The 14558-nt window shown below is 36.4% G+C and overlaps 1 protein-coding gene and 1 long non-coding RNA gene across 9 annotated transcripts in view; one reads left to right on the forward strand and one right to left on the reverse strand.

The window, feature by feature from the left end:
- LOC138917691 (uncharacterized) overlaps positions 1-14558 on the reverse strand; it is a 389144-nt gene that overhangs the window by 324650 nt on the left and 49936 nt on the right. The window lies entirely within an intron of this gene.
- The window catches only part of PNPT1 (polyribonucleotide nucleotidyltransferase 1), a 46370-nt gene that overhangs the window by 4149 nt on the left and 27663 nt on the right, over positions 1-14558 (forward strand). The window contains exons 2-10 of one of the 2 annotated variants that reach the window (XM_005599973.4): positions 1865-1925; positions 2514-2588; positions 3258-3363; positions 4702-4751; positions 5766-5829; positions 5921-5968; positions 6915-7028; positions 12142-12328; positions 13188-13239. In XM_005599973.4, the coding sequence (XP_005600030.1) occupies positions 1865-1925; positions 2514-2588; positions 3258-3363; positions 4702-4751; positions 5766-5829; positions 5921-5968; positions 6915-7028; positions 12142-12328; positions 13188-13239 (757 nt within the window). The remainder of the gene's footprint in view (positions 1-1864; positions 1926-2513; positions 2589-3257; positions 3364-4701; positions 4752-5765; positions 5830-5920; positions 5969-6914; positions 7029-12141; positions 12329-13187; positions 13240-14558) is intronic. The other variant, XM_023619659.2, reaches the window with a different exon arrangement.

The following is a 14558-nucleotide window of genomic DNA, read 5'->3' on the forward strand; positions in this document are numbered from 1 at the left end:
CATTAAGCATCTCTCTCCCTGGAGTTCTACTTCCTGTGGCAGGTGGCTCCTCTCTTCCCTTTCTCTGTTTCTCAGTTACCTCCTCCCAGTCTTCTCCCTACCAATAGGATCTCCCTGCTCATCTTATCCTTTTTATTATTTATTTTTTCGAAAGTAGTTTTTAATTAGGTATTCACTTACATGGTTCAACATTTAAAAAGCCCAAAAATCTCCTCATACAGTTCCATAGCCACCCAGTTCCAATCCCCAGAAACTACTGATGTGTTATCAATTTTGTACGTATTTAGAGCTATCTGATACATAAAATATAGGAGAGTAAATTGGTAAGAGGTAAAATCAACCATGAAATACAAAAGTACTAACAATTTTGCACCAAAAACAGAACTAAAAGTGCAGGGACAGAAAAAAATTACATAGGTTAGTTAACATCAGCTGAAATCATGAGCTATAATGGAGAGTAGCCACCTGGTTCTTTGCATAATATAAATTGCAAACACCTGGAAGAAAAACAGTTTGAATTAGGGCAGTCACCAAGGCAGGACCATAGAACTATCTGGTGAGTGACCTAGGACCCCTAAGGAGACACTGGGTAGACTCAACAGAGGGAACAAAGAAGGTAGAATTTGGTGTTTGAATAAATATATAAATCCAAGAATGCATGTTTGAGAACATCTTGGGTACTGCAGACATGTTTGTTTTTCTCACTGATTTGATCAGTCCCCATTGTAGATATATTCGTGTTAGAAGCTTAACAGTGCTTCCCTGGCTCCACTTCTCTGCCTGTTGATACAAGAGGGCTGGTTCTTAGCCAGGGAGGGGATAGTCCATTCCTTGGCTCATGCTGTTGAGTACATGTGCTCTCTTCTTTGGGACAATGCTAGTGCCTACATATAGATGGGGCCATGTACCTGGTTTTCACCAGTGGAAGCTGAGAAGAAGTGATACATGTTATCCTCAGACCGAAGTGGTCAGAATATGCCACTGTGGGCAATCCCAAAAATTCTGGGTCAAGATCCCCATCAGTGGAATAGAACTGTAGCTTTCAGAGCTCTTCTCTGTGTCTTGGGCTCACTTCAATCTATTTAGAGATACTACCCACCCCATCACAGGTATCACTCAGACATTCATAATTCACATTAGTAGATGGAATTCCAATTCCTGGTATGTCTTGAGAAGTACTGGTAGCATATTCTTTTTTAGGATCAAACAAAATTTCAAGACCCCAAATTTACGTTTGACCACATAAAACCTTAATTTAATACAGTCATGAGCTGCATAACGATGTTTCAGTCAACAACAGACTGCATATATGACGGTGGTCCCGTAAAATTAGTACCATATAGCTTAGGTGTATAGTAGGTCATACCATCTAGGTTTGTGTAAATGCATTCTATGATGCTAGAATAATGACAATATCACCTAATTATGCATTTCTCAGAACTTGCCCCCATCCTTAAGCAGAGCATGACTACTGATTTCAGCAGTAGGTGGGTGGTGATCTGATGCTACTTTCTGTCTCTGTACATTTGCCTATTCTGGGCATTTCATATGAATGGGATCATATGATATGTGTCTTTTGTGACTGCCTTCTTTCATTTAGCATAATGTTTCCAAGGCTTATCCATGTTGTAACAAGTATCAGTAGTTCATTTTTTTTTATGGCTGAACAGTATTACACTTTATGTGTTATACCACATTTTGTTTGTTCATTCATCAGTTGACAGACATTTGAGTTGTTTCCATTTTGGGGCTATTATGAATAATGCTGCTGTGAACGTTCGTGTGCAAATTTCTGCATGGATATGTGTTTTCCTTTGTACTGGTGACCTAAGTCCTTTTGTATTGAATTTTTATTTTTAAACAGAAAATTAGAAATATCCTCTGGAAAACTGGCCAGATTTGCAGATGGCTCTGCTGTAGTACAGGTAAAAAGTCTAGGTTTTAAAATTTTCGTCTTAAAAACGGTTATGGAGACCAGTACTGACTATCTTTATAACATAATGTAACTTAGAATTGTGGTGCTGGAAATTAATTCAGACCATTTCTAGCGTCAGAACCATTCCAGACAACTAGGGAGTCAGAGGGCTGGATATATTAAGATCTCTTCCAAACTTGGGGTTCTCTTTTATTCTGTTAATAAATTGTAATGCTTTTCTAGAGAAAGTGATTTTATTGTTTTCTTTAATACTAATATTTAAGAAATTTTTCTTTATATATAACCTAAATTTCCTCATAAGAAGTAGAAAATCAATTGGATGTAACTAAGCTATCAGTGAACTTTTCTCCTTTTAGTTCTATTGCTTTCGAAAAGCTCAGTGACTATTCTAATATAGATCATGATCATGTAAAAGAGATCAAGGTAGGACTATTTGTGAATTATTATTTTCATTGTCATGGAGTCATGGAATAACAGTTCTCTTTCCTTGGGTTTAACTGGAACGAGGTTTCATTCAGTCACTACTTATATGTTAATATGAGTTTAAAGGAATTTACCAGTGTTGTTTATATTTAAGTCAGGTGACACTGCGGTGATGGTCACAGCAGTCAGTAAAACAAAACCTTCACCTTCCCAGTTCTTGCCTTTGGTGGTAAGTATTTACTGATTTACCTGAACTGTAATATAGCATAAATGTAGAATTTGTGATATTTTTGTACAGTGTAATGGGTGCAAAATGTAAACTTCATACAACAAAGGATTTTCCTTGTTTGATACTGAGTCATTAAACGAATTTAAATTGATTGCTTCATAACCACTTCTCATATTAGCAGTAAGCATAGTTTAGAATGTCCAGATGCATTGAGTTGACAAGAACAGTGGAAGTGCATGAGTCCTTTGATGTTGAGTGAACATTGCTTTCATAGGTTTTCCTTCAGTATGATTCTGCAAGTATATGTTTAGTGAAGAGTTAGGATTTTTTGGCTTCTTTCTATTATGAAAAGGGGAATGCAGTTACAATTAACAGAGTTTATACAAAAAAGGCAATGTTTGACTTGCCCAGAATAAGCTACTGTGGGAAGTAGTGAGGCTAGATAGTCATCTGACTGCTAAGTGAAGACTTTTTTTAAAATCAGTTTGCTGAAACATTTCTCCTTTCCCCAAGAGATACAAAATGCTAAAAGTAAATAAAATCCTCTTAGTCTGGAATGTGTTGTTAGCAGCCTCAGGAGAATTAGTATCAATATAGTAGTTCTTGGGGGATAGTTTGTTATTACAAAAAGGAGTCAAATGAATTTCATTTTTTTCATTGCTACTTCAGGTTGACTATAGACAGAAGGCTGCTGCAGCAGGTAGAATTCCCACAAACTATCTTAGAAGAGAGATTGGTTCTTCTGATAAAGAAATTCTTACAAGTCGAGTAATAGGTAAGATATTAAGATAGAGGCATTAACCGTCTTTGATATTCCTGTGTTAGCATCTCTTCTCTTCCATCTGTGTTCTACAGTCTCTCTTGAATTTTTCTTCATTACATGAACACCACCTGAAATTATTTACTCTCTGTATCACCTCATTTAAATGTGGGCTCCATGAGAGAAAAACCTTTCTGTTTGTTCACTACTGAATCCCTTGTACCTGGTATACTACCTGGCACAAAACAGGCATTCAGTAAATATTTGTTGACTAAACAAATGAATCTCTATTGAGCATATAAATTCTGTGGCTCACGGCTCTCTGTTGAACCTATCCCTAGTATTTTTCATTTTCATGTTCCGTATAGTAATTCTTTTTTTTTTTTCCTGCTTTATCTCCCCAACCCCCCCCCCCCCCCCCCCCCCCCCCCGCCCCCCGTACATAGTTGTATATCTTAGTTGCAGGTCCTTCTGGTTGTGGGATGTGGGACACCGCCTCAACGTGGCCTGATGAGCGGTGCCATGTATGCGCCCAGGATCTGAATCCTGGGCCGCCACAGCAGAGCGCACGAACTTAACCACTTGGCCACGGAGCCAGCCCCTTATAATTCTTGAAAGCATTATATTCATTAACCACTGAAATATGTCTATAATCTTTCAAATCTTTGATATCCTTAAATATTGTAGGATCATATGTAGTTTATAGCTCTTCTACACATAAATTGCTAGTGTGTGTAGTTATATGCATTTGTCACACACAGAATGCCAAGGAAGGATTTTCTTTTGGTCTGCTCTTAATCTTTCCTATTCTTTTTTTTAAGATTGGCCCTGAGCCAACATCTGTTGACAGTCTTCCCCTTTTTTTCCCTCCCCAAAGCCCCAGTGCATAGCTGTATATCCTAGTTGTAAGTCCTTCTAGTTCTTCTATGTATGATGCCACCACAGCATGGCTTGATGAGGCATGCAGGTCCGCGCCCATGATCCAAACCAGCAAGCCCCAGGCCATGGAAGTGGAGCACATGAACCTAACCACTAAGCCCCTTAATCGTTCCTGTTCTCTCCTCTACTTATATATGAAAAGTTGCTCCTCAATTTTAGAATTGTGTTTTCTTGCCCTAGTAATTTTTTCTTGTTAGGGCATGGTGTGTATTAATTGAAACACTGACATTCATCTATGTCCTCTCAGTAAATCAGTCCAAGGGATTTTTTTATTTTTATTTTTACTTTTTTCTTGACATTGAATAGCTAGCTGTATTATTTTTTTAGCCTGGTGTTTAATGGGGAAAAGTTTTGAACTGTAAAACAACTTCTGTCAGTACTAGTTAATGTCTTCTCTTTGTTTTGTTTTGGCAGATCGTTCAATTAGACCTCTCTTTCCAGCTGGCTACTTTTATGATACACAGGTAGGTTCTGCTTTAGGTTTATTTGTTTCCACTTCAATCAAAACTAACTTAAGGAATCTCTATAATACCTCCTAGGCTAAACATTGTAAAGAATACACAGTAAGAATTTTTGGTGATGCTGCTGCATTTTATATTGTTTTTTTAAAAAGATGGCTAACATTTACTCAGTGTCACTTTGTGCTGATACCTGAATTATGAGTAGGCATTAGCCAGCCAAGGAGTTTGGGGAAAGCATTGCAGACAGATGGAATGGGAAGTATGAAAGCCCTGAGGCAGGAAAGAAATTGGTGAGTCTGAAAGAAGGAAGGTCATTGTGATTGAGGTGGGTGGGGATAGATGAGGCTGGGCCATACAGGTCATATTAGTAACAGTGGCTAGAATAATCAAAACAACTTACCTTCATTACCTTTCTTTATTAATGGGTCCTCTAAACCTCTGCTTTGTTATATTTTAATAATTTCTGAAATTATTTTCTTTCAGAATAATGACCCATATACACTTTATTTGATAAAAAGAAATATGCCCTGCAAATAGGCCTTTGCAAGGATGTCACAGCCTCAAGAAGTTATTTTCTTTAGTGTATAACGTAGGCTTATTATTGCAGTGTAAAGTAATTCATTGGTTTGTTTTCTCTATGCTTACAAACAGAAGACAAAAATACTTTTATGTAATAGAAATAGCCAACATTTACTGTGTACTTGCAACATGCCCAGCATTGTGGTAAATGCTTTACACACAATATTTCCTGTAATTTTCCAGGAAACTTTTAGGAAGACGCTGCTATTGTTTTTCCCTTTTAAAGATGAGGAAACTTTTGAGGCTTGATTTAAGGAATTTGTCCAAGGTCAAGCATGTAGTTAAATGATAGCCAGAATTCAGGGTTTGACTATAAAGCCCATACTTTTAACCATATAGTGCTGCTATAGTTTAGGCCAAGATGTTCACGTAAATGATAATCCTGCCAAAACAAGTAGTTTTTTTTAAGCACTTTGAATTTTTTTTTACCTTCTACAGGTCCTTTGTAATCTGTTAGCAGTAGATGGTGTTAATGAACCTGATGTCCTAGCAATTAATGGTGGTAAGTATAAAAATAAAGATTAAAATGATCACTTGATTTTTTTAAAGCAATGAAATATTTTATTTCAGCTTTTGTCTTTTCTTTTTTTAAGCTTCTGTAGCCCTCTCATTATCAGATATTCCTTGGAATGGACCTGTTGGTAAGTTAGGATTTGAACATAAACATTTGTGTTTTTTCAGAAAATGCTAGTGAGCATGCTAACACAAGGTCGTAGATTTGTTGACTCCAATTTATCATCTCTTAGGGAGTTGAATTAGATGACAGACATTCTAAGACTCCTTTCTGCTCTTTGAGACATTTTCATCCTTGCTTTGGGTTTCATTTCTGATAGCAATATGTTATGGTGTTAGAGATTTTATGTCACTGGATATTTTGACTTCTTAGTTACCTCTTCTATATGAGGAGTTTTTTTTCTTTTGACTGGAAAATTGTCAGAGTACATATTCTCAGAATAAAACAAACGTGTTTGTAATTTACAGCTGTTATAAGTCATAATCATGCAATGTAAAAATAATTCATAAAGTAAATAATTATTGTGTCATAAATGCCAGATACTGACCTAAACACTGAAAGAACAAAGGCACACTAGGCACTAGCAATACAAAGATGAATGAGGCAGTTCTTGCTTTCAGCGTAAGTATGGGAAAGAGACAAGTAATTATTTATAAACAGTATTATAAAGGTATAGCAAAGTACTAAGAAAATGATAGAGAAGGTCGAGTTTACCCTTGTAAGGTCAGATTGTGAAGGAGGGCTTCCCAGAGTAGTCAACATTTAAGCTGAACCTCAGTAGAATCAGATAGTAAGCATTTGTTTTGGAGAAAGTACATTCTAGATCAAGAGAAGAGCATGAGCATAATCGCAGAGGTGTGGAAGAAACGGTGAAATCTGAGCAACTCAGAGTGGTCCAGTGAGGCCAGAAGGTAGGGTAGGGTAGGATGCCCTGTGGGCCTTAAATACCGTGGTAGAAATAGGGATTTTATTATGGTCATAATTGAAGATAGGGATTGAAGCCATTGCTGGAATAATGTCTTGCAAAGTGAGTTTTTACTAAATAATTGCCAACATTTCATTATATATTTTAGGGGCAGTACGAATAGGAATGATTGATGGAGAATGTGTTGTTAACCCAACACGAAAAGAAATGTCTTCCAGTACTTTAAATTTAGTGGTTGCTGGAGCACCTAAAAGTCAGATTGGTAAGTAGTTTAAGTACTACATTCTGGATTATACTTACAAGTTCTGGCATCTTAAAAATGCATTTAAACTCTTTTTGGTATGTATGTTTTGTCAGTTAGCCATAAAGATTTTTGTTTTGTTTTATTGCTGCCCTATTTTGGTAGTGCTCTTACTTCAGATCAAACAATACCTAAGATTATAGAATGTTGTACGACTTTAATTGAAATATACAAAAATCTTTACCAAGGGATTTCTTTTTATAAGAAATTCTTTTTAGACTGGTAAGCTAGTCTAAAAATTAAAGTTCTAAATCTGGTAATAAATTGTTTTTTAGTTTAAATATGTTAATTCAGCTAATTCAGTCATTCTAAGCCTGTGTGATGTCTTCTGAGAAAGAAGTAACCTATTTCCAGGAGGTGGAAACTAGTAATAAAGTAGAAGAAATGCACTCACCATGGGTCACCTTCACTCCTTGTAACAAAAATGTCATAATTGCACGATTGAAAATCAGAGGCTGGTTGTGTTAAAGGAGAATAGGCTCTAGCAGTCAGAATGACCTGGGTTTGAAACCCAGCATCTGCCACATACTTAGCCATGTGACTTTGAACAAATTAATTAAGGTCTCTTATCATCAGTTTATTCCACTATGTGACATTTGATGTCTGGGACTTTTTGACATGGGATCTTCTGATATGGGAACATTCTGATGATACGTAAACTACTAACCTTTTAGTGCTTTTTTGTACAATTAATGTGTGAAACACATTTCTAGCTTTTTCTTTTGGAATGTTGGTAAGTTAGAATTAGGTACTGTATGATAGATAAAACACATGTAACAGGAGTTGTATGTATATCTACATATTAGTTAGAGATTATGTTGTTAAACTAAATAACAAGGCTTAGACAAGATGGGAATTTATTTTTCTCTCAGGTAAAAGAAATTCGGAAGTAGTGAGTCCAAGAGAGTTATAGCAGCAACATAGTATGTTTTAAGAAATCTTGATTCCTTCTAGCTTTCTGCTCTGTTATCCTCAAAGTGTGGCCCTCATCTTCATGCTTATGAACAGGCTATGAACTCTGGCCAACTTATCTGACTTAGAGGTAGGAGGAAGAAAAAGGAGGGGAATAGCAAAAAGGTGTGTGCCAACTAAGTGAGTCACCCTCCTAAGGAGCTTTCCCAGAAGTCCCCACACAGCAGTTTCTACCTAAAATCTCATTGGGCAGAACTGTGACACTTGACTGCATCCTTGACAACAAGGGAGGCAAGGAAATGGTTTTTGGATTCTACCTCTAGAAGGTGGGATTCATACTGTGGGGAACTATCACAATTTAGAGAGAGTATTCCAATGATTTGGGGAAGCCATGAATAACATATGACCCTTGCATCATATTTGAGTATCTCATTAAGGGCCCTGAGCAAAGTATTGGTTTACTGTTTTAAGTTCACTTGGTCAGCATCTGAAATTTTCTTTTGCTTAAAGTTACAGTGTTGATTTACTTTCAATCAGTAAACTGATTTGGCTACTTTACAGGGTTGTTGTGAAGATTAGGGTCAGGGCTGGCCCCATGGCCAAGTGGTTAAGTTTGCGCGCTCCACTTCAGCAGCCCAGGGTTTCACCAGTTCGGATCCTGGATGCGGACATGGCACCACTCATCAGGCCATGCTGAGGCGGCATCCCATATAGCACAACCAGAGGCACTCACAACTAGAATATACAACTGTGTACCGGGGGGCTTTGAGGAGAAAAAGACAAAAAAAAATGATTGGCAACAGATGTTAGCGCAGGTGCCAGTCTTTAAAAAAGAGAATGATTTCATCTTAAAAAAAAAAAAATTAGGATCTAGGTTTCTAAAGTATCCAGCATAATACCTAGTACTTAGTAGGCATACCGTTAATACCTGCTATTATCATTAAGACACAGAAGTACACTTGCTTCTAAACAGTCATATAGCCTCTATCTGCCTTAGAGCTTGAACCCTTCTAATTTTAAGTAGACACTGGAGGAATGAACTAAGATCTTTACTGCATCTATGCCATGCCATAGAAACCCAGTAGGCAGGCTTCCAGCTGGCTGGTCTCCCGTTTTGCTCTCTAGATGGAAGAATGAGACTCTAGAGACTGCATAAACCATCAGAAGGTAGTCTTGAGTAATTGGAGGGAGGCTGAGAGTGATTCAGAACCAAACTGTAAGAAGACTGGTTTCAGAAATTACCAGCCTCCACTATTTCCAGGAAGATACTCAGCTAGCTCGCTGTGCTTTTGTAAAGGTGCACCAAACATACATTTGACCCCATGTTTATGTGTTAAAGTTAATATTGGGCCCAAGTCAAATACCACCATTGTGGAACTTCTGGGATACAAAAATACAAAAGAGTAACTGCCACCATTTCATTATAAAACTATTTAGTAATCTGAATCTTTAAAGCATGACCTTATAGGGCAAGAATAGTTTCTTTGTGCTGTCAGCTGCTAGATTACTTCAGCAACCATTATTCTGCACAATGTTATTTAGATGCTTGTTTTCAACTGGTGCATTTAATATCACTAATCTTTCTATGTATGCTAGGATATAATTCAGGAAAAAGTATACCAGTAACAATTTTTAAGAAGAAATTTGTATCTAGAATTCATAGCTTCAACTAATCTTAAAAGTCCTTTATCTTCAACTATTGAAAATGGTTAACAATTTTGAGCAATCATTTTGACAAGCTTTTTTGTTTAAATTTTTAGCCTCTATAGTAGTGCTCTCCAGTGGAATTCTCTGCAATGAAGGAAGTGTTCTATATCTGAATATGTGGCTACTGAGTACTTGAAATGTGGCTAGAGGACTGAGGAACTGAATTTTTAATTTTATGTAATTTTAATTTATTTAAATGTAAATAGCCACACAAGGCTAGTAGTTATCATATTGGACAGCACAGGTCCAGACACTCAAAACTATAAGGAATTTTCCTTTAAAGCTTTTTTAAAAATGAATTGCTTTGAGGTTTAATTGGTGAAAACAAGGTTTATTTGAGGAATATTCATTTTCTTGACCATATTCCTTTAATATTCTTTTTTAAATCAATTTATTGAGGTGAAATTTACATATGTTACATACATTTTTTTCAATCTTAAATTTAATTCTGTGAAAGTGAGAGGGATGTCATGACATTACAGATGAGAAAAAGAAGATAACCATCTCAGTATCATGGTGTCAGAGGAAGTTTCTTCATACCTCAAGTGAAGTGTTGAAATCTTACTCTCTTTACCCTCCCCCATTTACACTATAATTGTTTTAATATTCCTTTACATTTAGAACCACAATAGGCATTGTTAAAATTTTTGCTTTGCTTTAACCATCAAACATAATTTAGAAAACTCAAGAGGAGACAGAAAATGTACTGTATTTACTCATATTTTTGCTTAATATGTTCCTAATATGTTTTCTTCCTTTATTGTTTCCTTCCTGTTTAGAGAACTTCCTTTAGCCATTCTTCTAGAGTAGGTCTGCCGGTGACAAATTTTCTTAGTTCTCCTTCATCTAATATCATGAGTTCCCCTTCACTCCTAAATATTTTCACTAGATATAGGATTCTGGGTTGACAGTTCTTTTTTTCATCACTTGAAAAATATCACACCACTTCCTTCTGGCCTCCATGGTTTCTGATGATAAATGTGCTGTTATTTGAATTGCTTTTCCCATATGGGTAAGGTATCGTTTTTCTCTAGTTGGTTTCAAGATATTTTGCTTTATCTTTGGCTTTTAGAAGTTTAATTGTGATGTGTCTTTCTGGTGTGTGATGTGTCCTAAGTAGGATTCCTTTAGCTTCTTGAATCTGTAGGTTTATGTCTGCCAAATTTGTTAAGTTTTCAGCTATTTTGTTCCCCAGTACTTTTCAGCCCTGCCATCTTGTTCCTCTCTTTCCAGGACTCTGATGACATGAATGTCAGATCTTTGGTATAGTTTCATAGGTCTGCTTCAATTGAGTGATAGAATTCCAAAGTATAAAGAACATAAGGAGATTTTTTTTCATTCTAGATTATACCTAGATGCCTCAGAAGTGACTTATTGGATAATAATAAATCTTAACCAACATGATTGTGGTTAAACATATTACATATGATGGTAAATATGCACTACTATGATCTTTTACTTTATGTAAGTTGAGAAATGCCAGAAATAACACACAAGTAGGCAAGAGTCATTCAGCCTTGCAGAAACCAAAGCCAAAGCTGAATAGAAGATTTTAGCTAGATACCATACTAGAACCCTACCTTGGAGCTTCCCTGCTTTACATAGGAGTTTTACTATTACAAAACCAATAAAAGCAACCTTTTTATGGTAGTAGCTGGGGCCTTCTGGTTGGCTTATTTGAAACAGTATCACTGCAAAGATTTCCCCACCTGTCTAAGCATTAGACATTGTGACAATGACAGAATTAAGTGGAAGATCACATTAAATAATTGTTAAACAGGAAACATTTATTGGATAACTACTGTGCTGATAGTTTTAAATTTCATTTCAAATACAGATTAAAAATAAATGCAGTTGTATATTTTAAAAGGTGGTATTTTATGGTATTTAAATTATATCCAATAAAGCTGTTATAAAAAATATGTAGGGGCTGGCCCAGTGGCGCAGCGGTTAAGTGCACATGTTCTGCTTCAGCAGCCTGGGGTTCGCTGGTTCAGATCCCGGGTTTGGACATGGCACCGCTTGGCATGCCATGCTGTGGTAGGTGTCCCACATATAAACTAGAGGAAGATGGGCACGGATGTTAGTTCAGGGCCAGTCTTCCTCAGCAAAAAGAGGAGGATTGGCAGCAGAAGTTAGCTCAGGGCTAATCTTCCTCAAAAGAAAAAACAATATGCATAGTTTATTTTCTTTTCTGTTTCATTTTTTATGAGAAATCCCTCATTAAATTTAAGAAGAATATAAACCTAACTTCAAATATCAAGGTTTCTTTATTCATCCTCCACTGTTCACATTTTGGAAGTATGTTGATTCTGAGGAAAGAAATCAAAAAGCTGTATATACCATTAATAAACAAAATTGATCTGTAGTATTTATGTCATGTCATGGTACTTGAAAATACTATATTGGTAAAAGGTTCAATGGCAATCTTTTTTTTTTTTTTCCCTTTAAATAGTCATGTTGGAAGCCTCTGCAGAGAACATTTTACAGCAGGACTTTTGCCATGCTATCAAAGTGGGAGTAAAATATACACAACAAATAATACAGGGCATCCAGCAATTGGTAAAAGAAATTGGTGTTACCAAGAGGACACCTCAGAAGTTATTTATCCCTTCGCCAGAGATTGTGAAACACACTCATAAGTAAGAACATTTGTACAAAAGAAAATATGAAATTGTCACCAGAGTTAATGGAAGCACTGTCCATGCATTACCTCTTAAGTAATACTCTTCCACATTTTAAGAGTCATTGCTATAAATACCAATTTAATGCTTTCAAAAGGATAAACCCACATCCCTCTTTAAGGGCCTAAGTGTGAACCTGTAATGAAAGGGGGAGTGAGTTTATTGTTCAATGTTCAGATAATCTGCATTTCTCTCTGTGTCAAGGAAAAGGAGAATAAAGTGTAAAATATTTGAATATCTAAGGAAATTGTTGAGATTCTCCAAAAGAAATCAAGTATAACCACCACTATATGCCAAGTGCTTAGGATAGTGCCTGCACATAGGCAGGCACTCAGTAAATGTGAATGATCACCAGAAAGTTATTTCATTTTATTTGAAATAAATTGAAAAAGTTAGTATTTCCCTTAGTATCAGTCTTAGAGCCATCAGAAATTAAAACGTTATATAAACTGTTCCCCATAAAAGACTTGCCTGCAATAACAACCAAAATGGATAGAAGAAAAAAAAGCAAGAGGTTAAAAAAAGAGAGACTGTGTGGAGAGAGAGAGAATAATAAAAATCTAAGGTGAAATTAATTAAACAATTAAGAAGGGAGGGCATAGTACCATGTGTGAATGATTCCCCTGAGAGGGAGGGAGAAAGAAATTTATGTTCTATAGCATATTATTATGTTCTATATCATATTAGCAATGTTAAAGAGCAATACATATTTCTAATTCTTTATAAAATGTTTATTATTAAATAGTTCAGTGTTGTTTGTGATAGACACTGCTTTGTGTTTCCAAATATGCTGACATTTATTTTGTGCTTAAAATAGACTCGCCATGGAAAGACTCTATGCAGTTTTTACGGATTATGAACATGATAAAGTAGGTATACCTGAATTTTCTTATATAATTGTTCTGGGAATTTTTTTAATATATATTTAATATATTTTTTTATTAAGGTTATAAAAGTTAACATCCTTGTGAAATTACACTTGTACATTATTATTAGTCATGTTGTAGGTACAACACTTCACCACTAGTGCCCTCCCTCCACCCCCCTTTCCCCTGGCAACCACCCATCAGTTCTCTTTGTCCATATGTTAACTACCACCTATGAGTGGAGTCATAAAGAGTTCATCGTTCTCTGTCTGGCTTATTTCACTCAACATAATACCCTCAAGGTCTATCCATGTTGTTGTGAATGTGACGACTTTGTCCTTTTTTATGGCTGAGTACTGTTCCATTGTATATATATACCACAACTTCTTTATCCAATCATCAGTTGCTGGGCACTTAGGTTGGTTCCATGACTTGGCTATTGTGAATAATGCTGCAATGAAGATAGGGGTGCATGGAACTTCTGGAATTGCTGATTTCAGGTTCTTAGGATAGATACCCAGTAGTGGGATGGCTGGGTCATAAGGTATTTCTATTCTTAACTTTGTTTTTTTTTTTTTTAAAGATTTTATTTTTTTCCTTTTTTCTCCCCAAAGCCCCTCTGGTACATAGTTGTATATTCTTTGTTGTGGGTCCTTCTAGTTGTGGTATGTGGGACGCTGCCTCAGCGTGGTTTGATGAGCAGTGCCATGTCCACGCCCAGGATTCGAACCAACGAAACACTGGGCCGCCTGCAGCGGAGCGCGTGAACTTAACCACTCGGCCACGGGGCCAGCCCCTCTATTCTTAACTTTTTGAGGAATCTCCATACTGTTTTCCATAGTGGCTGCACCAGTTTGCATTCCCACCAACAGTGTATGAGGGTTTCCTTTTCTCCACAGCCTCTCCAACATTTGTCACTCTTGGTTTTGGATATTTTTGCCATTCCAGCAGGTGTAAGGTGATATCTTAGTGTAGTTTTGATTTGCATTTCCCTGATGATTAGTGATGATGAGCATCTTTTCATGTGTCTATTGGCCATCCGTATATCTTCTTTGGAGAAATGTCTATTCATGTCCCCTGCCCATTTTGTAATTGGGTTGTTTGATTTTTTATTGTTGAGTTGTGTGAGTTCTTTGTATATTATGGAGATTAACCCTTTGTCGGATAAATAACTTGTGAATATTTTTTCCCAATTAGTGGGCTGTTTTTTTGTTTCAATCCTGTTTTCCCTTGCCTTGAAGAAGCTCTTTAGCCTGATGAAGTCCCATTTGTTTATTCTTTCTATTGTTTCCCTCATGTGAGGGGTTATGGTGTCCAAAAAG

This window comes from Equus caballus, chromosome 15, assembly GCF_041296265.1.
Source record: "Equus caballus isolate H_3958 breed thoroughbred chromosome 15, TB-T2T, whole genome shotgun sequence".
Classification (NCBI taxonomy): domain Eukaryota; kingdom Metazoa; phylum Chordata; class Mammalia; order Perissodactyla; family Equidae; genus Equus; species Equus caballus.